This window comes from Rhinoraja longicauda, chromosome 29, assembly GCF_053455715.1.
Source record: "Rhinoraja longicauda isolate Sanriku21f chromosome 29, sRhiLon1.1, whole genome shotgun sequence".
Taxonomy (NCBI): Eukaryota; Metazoa; Chordata; class Chondrichthyes; order Rajiformes; family Arhynchobatidae; genus Rhinoraja; species Rhinoraja longicauda.
The window spans coordinates 30597720-30612055 of NC_135981.1; the positions used below are offsets into that span (position 1 = coordinate 30597720).

Genomic DNA, 14336 nt, shown 5'->3' on the forward strand with positions numbered 1-14336 from the left:
GCACACCGTCAGTGGCGGGATGCAAGATGCTGGATGTGGAAAGGCTCCCGTTAAGCACCAAGTGAGCCTCAGCAGGGCTCCTCCACCTGCTCCGGAGAGCAGGGGGACTGGGGAACTCTCCATGTAATCTGAGGGTTGGTGAGAAGAGGAAGGGACGTGTTCCCGATGCATCACAGGGCGCTGCAAGGAGGCCGTTGGCAGCCTAGTCTGAGCGCTGGTGGGCAACATGGGAAGCAGTGGTCGGAGCTACAGGTCATGGGCAGCCGCTGTGTGAAGCAAGCGGGAGGCTGTTAGGCATAGCTGTCTCTCACAGACCCACACTCACTGTCAGTGCCGACCTGTGACATGGGTGAGCTGGGGAACAGCCACTGACGGAGAACGAGGTCTCAAAGAAACTCAGACGTCCACAGGTACATCACTCCCCATTCACCTGCCATTGGTCCACAGGTACATCACTCCCCATTCACCTGCCATTGGTCCACAGGTACATCACTCCCCATTCACCTGCCATTGGTCCACAGGTACATCACTCACCATTCACCTGCCATTCCTCGTGCCCAGGGAGGTTTATAAAACTGCTGGAAACGATGCAGGGAAGATTTACGAGGATGTTGCCAGGACTAATGGGTGTGAGCAATAGGGAGAGGTTATGTAGGCTGGGTCTCTATTCCGTAGAGCGCAGGAGGATGAGGGGTGATCTTATAGACGTGTACAAGATCATGAGAGGAATAGATCTGGCACTGAGTCCCATGCCTACAGTGGGGGAATCAAGAACCAGAGGACATTGGTTTAAGGTGAGCGGGGAAAAGTTTAATGGGAATCTGTGGGGTAACTTTTTCACACAAAAGGTGGTAGATGTATGGAACAAGCTGCCAGAGGAGGTAGTTGAGACTCGGACTATTCCAATGTTTAAGAAATAGTTAGACAGGTACATGTCAGGTTTAGGATAGGTTTGGAGGACCATGGACCAAATGCAGGCAGGTGGGACTAGTGCAGATGAGACATGTTGGCCTGTGTGGACACGTTGGGCTGAAGGACCTGTTTCCACACTGTGTGACTCCATGATTCTATGAGGACAAGCAGCATAACACAGGGGAGGGCAAGGGAGTGAACAGAGAGTCATGCAGGTAGACACGAAATGCTGGAGTAACTCAGCGGGTCAGGCAGCATCCTGGGAGAGAAGAAATGGGTGACGTTCCTACACAGAGTCATGCATGGTGTGTTTGGGGCAGGTGGGGGGGGTGATCAGTGTGTGTGTGTGTATGTGTGTGTGTGTGTGTGCGTGTGTGTGTGCGTGTGTGTGTGTGTGTGTGTGTGTGTGTGTGTGTGTGTGTGTGTGTGTGTGTGTGTGTGTGTGTGTGTGTGTGTGTGTGTGTGTGTGTTTGGGGCGGGTGGGGGGTGATCACTGTGTGGATTGCTGGATTGGTTAGTGGTACATCACACAGGGAGGCTCGAGACACTGTTCAAACGTTTCCAGGGAACCTACATGGGTGAAAGGATAAAAAGCCATGCTGCCCTCTGGTCAGCCTTTGCTGTGTCTCCGTGTACCCACCGAGAGATGACATCACAAGCAGCATGAAGAGAATGGAGAGAAAGTTTAAGCTCACAGCTTGGCTACCCAAATACACGTTCCCTCCCACAGTGAGTCTCCAGCGCATGGAGTTACAGTCCCCAAGACCACTTTATATGATGTGAAGCAACTTGTTTCGTTGAGCTTGTGCTACAGGTTTATTTTCCCCGTGGCCCCAGCCTGCTACTGGCCCGGGGAGTGGCGGACATTATGAAGCCAATTTGGGGAGTGGCATGGAGATCTCTCATCATCTCTCCAAAGTCAGGTCATGGGCATCACTCTAGATGTTCACGTGGCTCCTGCATGAAGCTGGGGAAAGTCTGCAGGGGGTCTGTGGTGTGGTATCGGAGGCTGACAGATCAGTGTGTGGCCCAGGAGAGTTTAATGCATTTGGACACACACAATACTGCATCATTTGCTCAATACTGGGGCTTGAACTCTTTTGCTATTTACCTTTGGTTCAGTTTGGGAATTTTTCCCATCACTGTTCAGCAAATTCAAGTGTTGCAGTATTCTAAATGATGTTTTAAGCAAATGGGTCAATTATTGGCCTTGAGGGTAAACTGCCACTTAACTCGGCATGACAAGGATGATGTTTGTACACTCACAACCACTCAATAGTAAAAATATTTTTAATATTTTGGGTTTCCTTTCTCAGTCACAGTATTCTCAACTCAGTTATAGGCACAGAAACAGGCCATTCAGCCCATTATGTCAAAGCTGGCCTTTCAGCATCAATCTTATGTCTCTATGTGTCCACAAACAAATGTGATTGGTTCTTACACTGTGCACAATATCTACATTTTAAAAATCACATTCATAACTTCATGCGACAGGAGCAGAATGGCCATTCGGCTCATCAAGTCTAATCCACCATTCAATCATGGCTGATCTATCTCTCCCTCCTAAACCCATTCTCCAGCCTTCTCCCCATAACCCCTGACACCCGTACTAATCAAGAATCTATCTATCTCTGCCTTAAAAATATCCACTGACTTGGCATCCAGAGTCTTCTGTGGGAATGAATTAGACAGATTCACCACCCTCTGACTAAAAGAAATTCCTCCTCATCTCCTTCCTAAAGGAAGGTATCACAAAATGCTGGAGTAACTCAGCAGGTCAGGCAGCATCTAGGAGAGAAGGAATTGAGAATTGAGGAGAGAAGGAATTGAGAGAAGGAATAGGAGAGAAGAAAACCCATTCCTCCTCTCCTAGATGAAAAACCCATTCCTCCTCTCCTAGATGAAAAACCCATTCCTCCTCTCCTAGATGAAACGGCGCCTCCTTCCTAAAGGAACGTCTTTTATCCCAGATGCTCTGTTGACATCGACAACAATGCCAATCAGAATTTTATCAGTTTAAAAAATACCTTGAGAAGGTCTTTGTGGGTTTTTTCCAGGTATTATCAGCTAAAGGTGTAAAGTAGATGCCCTAAAACAGTGACAGGTGCCTACTTTAAATGGAATCTGGGCTGGTGAACTCAGTGCAAAGTCCCTGCACAGAGCCTGCTTTGGATAGCTCTAGAATATTCTGGGTGGTTTCTTACATATTTGCTTCCCCCTTTCCATCCGCAGAGTGTAAGTAGCTTTTGCTTTAATTATCAATGGTTCAAAACCAGTTGTCAAAACCACTCTCAAATCTAGGCCTGGGGAAGGAAAGGTTTGGAACTTTACCTCACAGATTCCCATCATGGAGCATAGATGAGGACAACCAGGTTACTGTGTTTTGTTGTTACCCCTCAGAAATGTTGAGCCCCTCCACAAGGTCATGTACATGCTGTATTGAGCCTGGTGCCTGGATGGTGCAGAGTGAATCTATAGTCCGGTCACCTCCAGTGCCCCAATGCAATGCAGCCCAGACCAACGCAAGAAAGGTCTCTTCACCTTCGGTCAGTTACTGGCTGAAATCACCAGACCCACAGCTTACCGAATAATGAAAGGTCTGGACAGAGTGGATGTGGAGAGGATGTTTCCACTGGTGGGAGAGTCCAGCACCAGAGGCCATAGTCTCAGATTAAAAAGACATACCTTTAGTAAGGAGATGAGGAGGAATGTCTTTAGCCAGAGGGTGGTCAATCTGTAGAATTCATTTCCACAGATGGCTGTGGAGGCCAAGTCAATGGATATTTTTAAGGTGGAGATTCTTGATTAGTATGGGTGTCAGGGTTTATGGGGAGAAGGCAAGAGAATGGGGTTGAGAGGGAAAGATAGATCAGCCAAGATTGAATGGCGGAGTTGCCTTGATGGGCCAAATGGCCTAAGTCTGGTCCTATAACTTCTGTTGTGCCACCTTGCCACCCCCATCCTTGTGCTCATGTGGGTGAACTGAGAGTGGTTCACTTGTTCTGAGGCAAAGGTCCAATATTACTCCAGTGCAATCTCATTCCATCCCCTCCGCCAACCTTCCATTCGGTCCCAGCATCCCTCATCCATTGTGATGATTTTGGTCAGGGTGTATTGAGTAAGAATGTCATTGTTCTATCTGGGACCTATGGCAATAAAACACTCTTGAACAGTATACGTGCCGACTGCTATGAAATTATTCCAAAGGTGGCAGCCTGGCTTTCTAACAAACAGCGCAGAATAACCCTGCTGACAACAGCCATTTTATCCGGCTGAGAGTGAGGGTCTAGAGAGAGCTAATATCTTGGCAAGGAATGTGTCAAATGGAGCAGGGAAACAGACTGATAATTGGTGCTCTCCAACACGACATCCTTTCACCCCCCCTCACCTGACAGTGAGGTGACGCCCACTGGCTCTGGAAGGCCCATGAGTGGGGGAGTTGCTTCGACTAAGGTCTTCCACCGACCTATCCAAGGGCTTGCTCTTCTCAGAAGCAATTCCTCCATTATCCGTACTTTCCATGTCATGCCTGGAAAACAGGAAGACGAAAGATATCCGGCTCATAAACGGCGATCACCCATATTGTACGTGTGAACTAAATGCCTAAGGCTACACAAAACATGGTGGACAAAGCGTAACCCTTTCAGGACAAGCACATTGGGGCTGGTTAGCTCCAGTCCCCATCACAAGCTGAGCAAGCGATAAAGCAACAGATTACATGTGCTTGGTTTGAAAATGCATTGAGAGTTTGCAACAGTAACTATAGTAAAACACCATCTGATTATCCCCACTGCAAGGAAAGTAAACCACAATTTTGTTCTAATTTGCAAATCCAGTGAAATAAATTTTTAAAATCTCATGCCAGAAGCAATTATAAATAGATTTCATTGGTATGTCACTTATTTACCAGTTTTTTCTTAAAGCAGAATGAAAGTTTTAAAGTGTTAATGCAGAAGCCTACTGCCAATGACTGCACATTGAAAGTTAGTGCTTTAAGAGCAGAGCCAGCACCAAGCACTGCCGCTGGGACAAGGAATGAACAGCTGACAATACCTTTCCACATAACTCAAACTCCTCACAAAATTCCATGCAGTTTCTTTAAAAGATCTGAAAAACAAGACGGCATTCGGGTATTGAAACGTGAGCACATGGTTCGCCAAGCTGAGTGACGTTGTTTGGAGACACAATTTGCTATCACACCAGATGCTGGGACACAACTGGAAATGTCGACTATCCAAAACACCCCAATGTATGTCAGATGTCCTGAGAGAAGGTGTGTGGTATGCTAGGGGCATTGAATATGAGGCAGAAAGTCAAGATGCAGCTCTATAGGACATTGGGTGCATCGCATTTGGAGTATTGCATGCAGTTCTGGTCGCACCAATACAGGAAAGCTTTGGAGAGAGTGCAGTGGAAGTTTACCAGAAGGCTGCCTGGATTAGTGGGGTTCAGCTACAAAGAGAGGTTAGATTGTTTTATCTCAAATGTTAGAGACTTGATTGAAGTATATTAAATGATGAGCGGCACAGATAGGGTAGGCAACCAGAACCTTTTTCTCAGAGTGAAAATGTCCAACACTAGAGGGCAAGTGGGCTGAGGAATGGATGATGGAATTTAATACAAAGAAGTGTGAGGTGTTGCATTTTGGGACGTCTAACAGGGGCAGGACCTACACAGCAGATGGTAGGCCTCCTGGGAGTGTTGTAGAGCAGAGGGATCTAGGAGTACAGGTGCCTGGTTCCTTGAAGGTCAAGTCGCAGGTCGATAAGGTGGTTGAAAAGGCTTTTGGCACATTGGCCTTCATCAGTCAGAGTATTGAGTATAGAAGTTGGGAGGTCATGTTGCAGTTGTATATGACGTTGGTGAGACCGCATTTAGAATATTGTGCTCAGTTCAGGGCACCATGTTATAGGAAAGATATTGTCAAGCTTGAAAGGGTTCAGAGAAGATTTATGAGGACATTGCCAGGACGAGAGGGTGTGAGCTATCGGGAGAGGTTGAGCAGGCTGGGTCTCTATTCCTTGGAGCGCAGGAGGATGAGGGGTGACCGGTGGCACGGTGGCACAGCGGTAGCGTTGCTGCCTTACAGCGAATGCAGCGCCGGAGACTCAGGTTCGATCCTGACTACGGGCGCCGTCTGTACGGAGTTTGTATGTTCTCCCCGTGACCTGCGTGGGTTTTCTCCGAGATCTTCGGTTTCCTCCCACACTCCAAAGACGTACAGGTATGTAGGTTAATTGACAGGGTAAAATGTAAAAATTGTCCCTAGTGGGTGTAGGATAGTGTTAATGTGTGGGGATTGCTGGGCGGCGCAGACTCGGTGGGCAGAAGGGCCTGTTTCTGTGCTGTATCTCTAACTCTAAAAAAATTTTAAAATCTTATAGAGGTGTACAAAATCATGAGAGGTTAGATGCACATAGCCTCTTGCCCAGAGTAAGGGAACGAGGACCAGAGGACATTGGTTCAAGGTGAAGGGGAATAGATTTAATAGGAATCCAAGGGATGTTTTCACACAAAGGGTGGTGGGTGTATGGAACAAGCTGCCAGAGGAGGTAGTTGTGGCTGGGATTATCCCAATGTTTAAGAAACAGTTAGACAGGTACATGGATATGACAGGTTTGGAGGGATATGGACCAAACGCAGGCAGGTGGGACTAGTGTAGCTGGGACATTGTTGTGTGGGCAATTTGGGCCGAAGGGCCTGTTTCCTCACTGTATCACTCTATGGCTCTATGACTATGAAGGGCCTGTTTCCACACTGTATCACTCTCTGGCTCTATGGCTATGAAGAGCCTGTTTCCACACTGTATCACTCTATGGCTCTATGACTATGAAGGGCCTGTTTCCACACTGTATCACTCTATTGCTCTATGGCTATGAAGGGCCTGTTTCCACACTGTATCACTCTCTGGCTCTATGGCTATGAAGGGCCTGTTTCCACACAGTATCACTCTCTGGCTCTATGACTATGAAGGGCCTGTTTCCACACTGTATCACTCTATGACTCTATAGCTATAAGTGAGACGGGAAAGGTTTAATGGAGATGTGTGGGGTAAATTCTTTACGCATAGTGTGGTGGGGGCCGAGAACATACTGCCAGGGGTGGTGGTGAAGGCAGATACCATAGTGGCGTTTAACAGGCCTTTAATAGGCACACGAAAGTGCAGAGAATCGAGAGATATGGATCATGTGCAAGCAGACGAGTTCAACAGACCCTTCAGCCTACAATGTCTGTGCCGAACATAATGCTAAGACCAACTCTTATCTGCCTGCACATAATCCCTGTTGCTGCATATCCGTATGCTGTATCAAGAGTCTCTTGAATGCCACGTCATGTCTGCCTCGACCACCAACTCCAGCAGTACGTTCCAGGCACTCACCAACCTCAGTTTTTAAAAACTTGCCCTGCGCATCACCTGTACACTTTGCCCCTCTCACCATAAAGCTATTCCCTCAATTATATGATTTTTCCTTCCCAGGCAGCAGGGTGGGGCAGCGTTGAGTTGCTGCCTTAGAATGCTTGCAGCACCGGAGACCCGGAGTCGATCCCGACTATGGGTGCTGTCTGTACGGAGTTTGTACGTTCTTCCCGTGACCTGCGTAGGTTTCCTCCGAGACCTTCGGTTTCCTCCCACACTCCAAAGACGTACAGGTATGTAGGTCAATTGGCTTGGTAAATGTTAAAATTGTCCCTGGTGTGTGTAGGATACTGTTAATATGTGGGGATCGCTGGTCAGTGCAGACCCGGTGCGCTAAAGGGCCTGTTTCCACGCTGTATCTCTAAAACTAAAACTAAAAAGATTCAGACTGTTTATCGTCTTTATACAACTCATAATTTTATAGACTTCTATCAGGTCTCGTTGCAACCTCCTGTATTCTAGAGAAAACAATCTAAGTCCATCGAACCTCTCCCTGTAGCAAATACCCACTAATCCAGGTATCGGTCTGGTAAACCTCCTGTGCACAACCTCCACAACCTTCCTGTAATGGGACGTACAGAATTGTACACAATACTCCAAATGTGCCGAACCAAAGTCCCATAAAGCTGCATCATGAGTTCCAGACTCTTATAGGTAGACACAAAATGTTGGAGTAACTCAGCAGGACAGGCAGCATCTCTGGAGAGAAGGAATTTATGACGTTTCGGGTCGAGACCCTTCTTCAGATGTCACGGGAGTGGGCGGGACAGAGATAGAATGTAGCCAAAGACAGTTAGACTGTTGGGAGAACTGGGAAGGGGGAGGGGATGGAGAGAGAGGGAAAGCAAGGGCTAATTGAAGTTAGAGAAGTCAATGTTCATACATGGGGTGTAAACTACCCAAGCGAAATATGAGATGATATTCCTCCAATTTGCACTGGATCTCACTCTGACAATGGAGGAGGCCGAGGACAGAAAGATCAGATTGGGAATGGGAGGGGGGGGTTAAAGTGCTGAGCAACCGGGAGATCAGGTTGGTTAAGGCGGACTGAGCGGAGGTGTTCAGTGAAACGATCGCCAAGCCTGCATTTGGTCTCACCAATGTTGACACCCGGAATAGCGGAAACAGTAGATGGGGTTGAAGGAACTGCAAGTGAACCTCTGCCTCACCTGGAAAGACTGTCGGGGTCCTTGGATGGAGTTGAAGGGGGAGGTAAAGGGACAGGTGTTGCATCTCCTGCAGTTGCAGGGGAAAGTATCTGAGGAGGGGATGGTTTGGGTGGGAAGGGACGAGTTGACCAGGGAGTTGCGGAGGGAACGGTCTCTGCGGAAAGCAGAAAGGGGTGGAGATAGGACAATGTGGCCAGTAGTGGGATACCATTGGAGGTGGCAAAAGTGTTGGAGGATTATAGGTTGATGGGGTGGAAGGTGAGGACTAGGGGGACTCTGTCCTTGTTACAAATGGGGAAGGGGGAGCAAGAGCGGAGCTGCAGGATATCGAGGAGACCCTAGTGAGAGCCTCATCTATAATGGAAGAGGGAAACTTATGCTCAATGTCCTGACCTATGAAAGCAAGCATACCAGATGTCTTCTTTAACTCTATCTGCTTGTGTTCTCATTTTCTCTGGTCTTGGACCCCAAGATCCCTCTGTACTTCAAAGCTGTTCAGGGTCATGCCATTAAATGTCATATTTTCCCCTGACATTTGACCTCCCAAAGTGCAACGACACCTCACACTTGCTCGGATTAAACTCCATCTGCCATTTCTCTGCCCATTTATGTAACTGATCACAGGCCTTCAGTGAATATTGGCCTTCCACCACAACACTCTGTCTTCTATCACAAAGCCAGTTCTGAATCCAGACGACAAAGTCACTGTTAATCCTGTGTATCTGATTCTTCTGGATCAGTGTTCCATGGGTATCTTTATCAAATGTCACACTAAATCCTTGTAGATAACATCCATCACCCGCCCTCATCAATCACCTTTGTCACCTCCTCAAAAAACGCGATCAAGTTAGCAAGACATAACCTGTCGTGCTGCTGACTAAAAGTAGCAGCAGAAGTAGATAGAGTGGTAAAGAAGACGTATGGTATGCTTGCCTTCATTGCCAGGGACATTGTATAACAATCGGTAAGTCATGATGAGCTCTATAAGACATTGGTTACATCACACTTGGAGTATTACATGCAGTTCTGGACACGCCATTACTGGAAAGGTTTGGAGAGGGTGCAGTGGAAGTTTACCAGAATCTTGCCTGGATGAGAGGGATTTCAGCTACAGGGAGAGGTTCGATTGTTTTATTGGATTTTGAGGGGAGACCTGATAGAAGTATATAAAATGATGAGAGGCAGAGATAGGGTAGACAGCCAGAGCCTTTTCCCCAGGGTGGGAATGTCCCACACTAGAGGGCATAAATATAAGGTGAGAAGGCAAAAGTTTAATGGAGATGTGAGGGGCAAATTCTTTACACAGAGTGGTTGGAGCGTGGAACACATTGCCCACGGTGGTTGTGAAGGCAAATACCATATGGCATTAATGGTGTTTATAAGGCTTTTAGATAGGCTCATGAAAGTGCAGAGAATAGAGGGATATGGATCATGTACAGGAAGATAAGTTCAGTTTATCATGGCATCATGTCTGGCAAGAACATTGAGGGCTGAAGAACAGTGCTGCACTCTTCTATATTCCAAATGTCCCTAATTAACACATTCTCTTCCAAATGGAAGCAAATCTTATCCCAAAGAATCATCTCCAATAGCTTCCCTACCACTGACGTGAGGCTCACCAGCCTATAATTCCCTGGATTCACTCTATTTCCCTTCTTAAATAAAGGAACAACATTAGCTACTCTCCAGTCTTCCGGGCCTGTGGGTACGGAGATGCAATAACCTTTGTCAAGGCTCCGGCAATCTCCTCTCTTGCCTTTGTCAATAACCTGGTATCTCCCACCTGCTATTGTGGGGCGAACAGTACAATTCCATTCGAGTGCTTGCACCTTTCTTATTTCGCCTCATCAAATGAACCCTCCAGTATGTCCTCTGTGAGTGCCATTGTCACCGTCTCCCTGACCAGTAATGCAACTCCTCCACCACTTCTGCCTCCCTCTCGATCAAGTCTGAAACATCAAAACCTTGCAACATTGAGCTGCCAGAAGTGTAACTTCCTTCACAACGCCCTACTCTATAAGTCTAGAGAGAAAGGGTGAAATGCTATTCATGGAGACTGCTACTGCACTGTGCATCTACCAATACAAGTCTGTCCCACCATGTCTCGGCACCGCAGAAGAAAAGCAATCAGGAAGGCATACTGAATGTGGTATCTTTGTTGCTCAAGGAACTGAATACAGAAATAGATCAGTCCTTTTACAACCCTGCAAGGCAGAATGGATCTGTGAGCTACCTATTCAGTGAGGGAGGCAGGTCACTGGATTGATCCCTAAGATGGTGTCGTCTGAGAGAAAAAAAAATTAGATTGTGTCTATACATCTTGCCCAGAGTAGGGGAATTGAGAACCGGAGGACGTAGGTTTAAGATGAAGGGGGGAAGATTTAATAGGAATCTGAGGGGTAGCTTTTTCACACAAAGGGTGGTGGGTGCATGGAACGAGCTGCCGGAGGAGGTAGTTGAGGCAGGGACTATCCCAATGTTTAAGAAGCAATTAGACAGGTACGTGGATAGTGTAGGAAGGAACTGCAAATGCTGGTTTACACCGAAGATAGACACAAAATGCTGGAGTAACTCAGGGACCAGAGATGCTGCCTGTCCCGCTGAGTTACACCAGCATTTTGTGCCTATCTTAGGTACATGGATAGGACAGTATGGACCAAACACAGGCAAGTGGGACCAGTGTAGATGGGACATGTTGGTCGGTGTGGGCACGTTGGGCTGAAGGGCCTGTTTCCACACTGTATGACATATGCTGGAGTTAGAAGAATGAGAGATGATCTTATTGAAAGCTCTGAGAATCTGAGTGGTTTAATAGTGAAACTGCTGAGAGGACACATCCCAAGGCTCAGGGGAAAGAGGTTGAGGGTGAATTACTTCTCTCAGAGGGTTGTGTATCTGTGGAGACTTCTAGCCCAGGGACACTGTGGAGGCTTCTAGCCCAGCAATACCTTGGAGTTCTGGCCCAGGAAGACTGTGGAGACTTCTAGCGCAGGGGCACCGTGTTCTAGCCCAGGGATACTGTGGAGATCTAGCCCAAGAACACTGTGGAGACTTCTAGCCCAGGGACACCGTGTTCTAGCCCAGGGATATTGTGGAGTTCTAGCCCAGGAACACTGTGGAGACTTCTAGCCCAGGGACACTGTGGACTTCTAGCCCTGGGATATTGTGGAGGTCTAGCCCAGGAACACTGTGGACTTCTAGCCCAGGGACACTGTGCAGGTCTAGCCCAGGGACACTGTGGAGGTCTAGCCCAGGGACACTGTGGACTTCTAGCCCAGGGACACTGTGGAGGTCTAGCCCAGGGACACTGTGGACTTCTAGCCCAGGGACACTGTGGAGGTCTAGCCCAGGGACACTGTGGAGGTCTAGCCCAAGGACACTGTGGACTTCTAGCCCAGGGACACTGTGGAGGTCTAGCCCAAGGACACTGTGGACTTCTAGCCCAGGGACACTGTGGAGGTCTAGCCCAGGGACACTGTGGACTTCTAGCCCAGGGACACTGTGGAGGTCTAGCCCAGGGACACTGTGGAGTTCTAGCCCAGGGACACTGTAGGGTTCTAGCAAAGGGACACTATGGACTTCTAGCCCAGGGACACTGTGGAGGTCTAGCCCAGGGACACTGTGGAGGTCTAGCCCAGGGACACTGTGGACTTCTAGCCCAGGGACACTGTGGACTTCTAGCCCAGGGACACTGTGGAGTTCTAGCCCAGGGACACTGTAGGGTTCTAGCCCAGGGACACTGTGGATGCTTCTAGCTCTAGGACACTGTGGAGGCTTCTAGCCCAGAGACATTGTGGAGGTCTAGCCCATGGACACTGTGGAGGTCTAGCCCAGGGACACCGTGTTTTAGCCCAGGGACACTGTGGAGTTCTAGCCCAGGGACACCATGTTCTAGCCCAGGGACAACGTGTTCTAGCCCAGGGACACCGTGTTCTAGCCCAGGGACACTGTGGAGTTCTAGCCCAGGGCCACGGTGGAGGTATCTTGCCCAGGATCACTGTGGAAGCTTCTAGCCCAGGAACACTGTGTTTTAGCCCAGGAGCGCTGTGGAGTTCTAGCCCAGGGACACTGTGGAGTTCTAGCCCAGGGACACTGTGGAGGCTTCTAGCCCAGGGAAACTGTGTTCTAGCTCAGGGACACGGTGGAGACCTCTAGCCCAGGGACACTGTGGAATTCTAGCCCAGGGACACGGTGGAGACTTCTTGCCCAGGGACACTGTGGACTTCTAGCCCATGGTCACTATGGAGTTCTAGCCCAGGGACACTGTGGAGGTCTAGCCCAGGGACACTGTGGAAACTTCTAGCCCTGGGACATTGTGGAGGTCTAGCCCAGGGTCACTGTGGAAACTTCTAGCCCAGGGACACTGTGTTCTAGCCCAGGGACACTGTGTTCTAGCCCAGGGATACTGTGTTCTAGCCCAGGGACACTGTGTTCTAGCCCAGGGACACTGTGTTCTAGCCCAGGGACACTGTGTTCTAGCCCAGGGACACTGTGTTCTAGCCCTGGGACACTGTGGAGGTCTAGCCCAGGGACACTGTGGAGACTTCTAGCCCTGGGACATTGTGGAGGTCTAGCCCAGGGTCACTGTGGAGTTCTGGCCCAGGGACACTGTGGAGGTCCATTCACGACATTCAGGGTCGAGGTAATCATTTTTTAGACTGCGGAGAATCATAATTTTGGAGAAAAGGCAGGAACATGGATTTGGGGTTCAAGGATTAGCTCAGTCAAGATGTTTTTGGATAGTGGAAAAGTTTTTTGAATGCTGAACAGTCTACACCTGAAGCTATTTCATGTATTCCGTTCAGCTACTGCTGCTTATTATAACACGCATAAATTAGACAAAACCAGCATTGGTCTAAGTGGTTTCTGCATGATTGAATTAATGCCTTCAAACTCATTGCCAGCTTGAGTTATTATACACAATGCACCCCAGGACCAGCTTTTAATTTCTTTTATGGTTTGTGGTGAAGGTGTCGAGTTTGTTTATTTGTCATAATACAGTGAAGAGTGATGGGAGCCATGGCATCAAGCAGTATGTTCATACCCTCATTACTTTGCTTCTCATTACATTATAATAGCAGATGAATTATTCAGTTCATAGCTAACTGCTGGTTTGCATGCGTGAGGCACTCACTTAAGTGAATATTGAAAGGTCAACAATTACTGAGCTTTGATAAACTTCAGGCCATTTTTAAAGTATCTAAATGAATAAGTGATTTTTTAAAATATTAATGATATGTTGCAGAAGCTCTTTTTGACAGGCCAATACACACAGGGGTAGGAATTATAGTCAATAATAAAAATACATTGAATGGATACAAATCTAAATGTCCTCATTGTTGAAAAGCAAGATCTCATACCTTGATCACTGCCATCCAGTGGCCTTGACATCCACCATCATGACGTGCGTGGAGCGGCTGGTCATGTGACACATTAAATTCAGCCTACCATTGACTACGGATCGCCAACTGCCACAACAGGTACACAGCTGATGCCATTTCCCTGGCCCCACACATATCCCTGCAACAGCTGGATATGAAGGACACCTGCATCACACTGCAGCCCTGCTTTCAATATGTATCACTACGATGCTCATCTCCACATTTGGGAACTTGGAGTCAGCACTCCCCTCTGCAACTGGACCCTCGGCTTCCTGACCAACAAACCACAATTAACTACAAATATTTGGGAGTCTGCCATTCTGCCATACTGCCTCATGTGAAGAAAATACCTTTGAGGTATCTACCCCACTGGCATGGTTGGTTAACGTGTACAACACATTGTCCATCTGGATACAACCGGCGAGGGTGATCCCAGCTCTGGTTGTTCTGTGCCAT

General features: G+C 48.0%; 1 protein-coding gene across 8 annotated transcripts in view; it reads right to left on the reverse strand.

Moving 5' to 3' along the window:
* LOC144607793 (formin-like protein 1) overlaps nucleotides 1-14336 on the reverse strand; it is a 324601-nt gene that overhangs the window by 121784 nt on the left and 188481 nt on the right. For 5 of the 8 annotated variants that reach the window (XR_013549141.1, XM_078424871.1, XM_078424869.1 and 2 more), the window contains exons 6-7: nucleotides 4966-5019; nucleotides 4301-4441 (exon numbers count right to left, since the gene is read on the reverse strand). Coding sequence is in view for 7 of the 8 variants with exons in the window: in XM_078424871.1 (XP_078280997.1) it covers nucleotides 4301-4441; nucleotides 4966-5019 (195 nt within the window). In the remaining variant the exon portion in view is untranslated. The remainder of the gene's footprint in view (nucleotides 1-4300; nucleotides 4442-4965; nucleotides 5020-14336) is intronic. The other 3 variants (XM_078424874.1, XM_078424872.1, XM_078424875.1) reach the window with 1 other exon arrangement.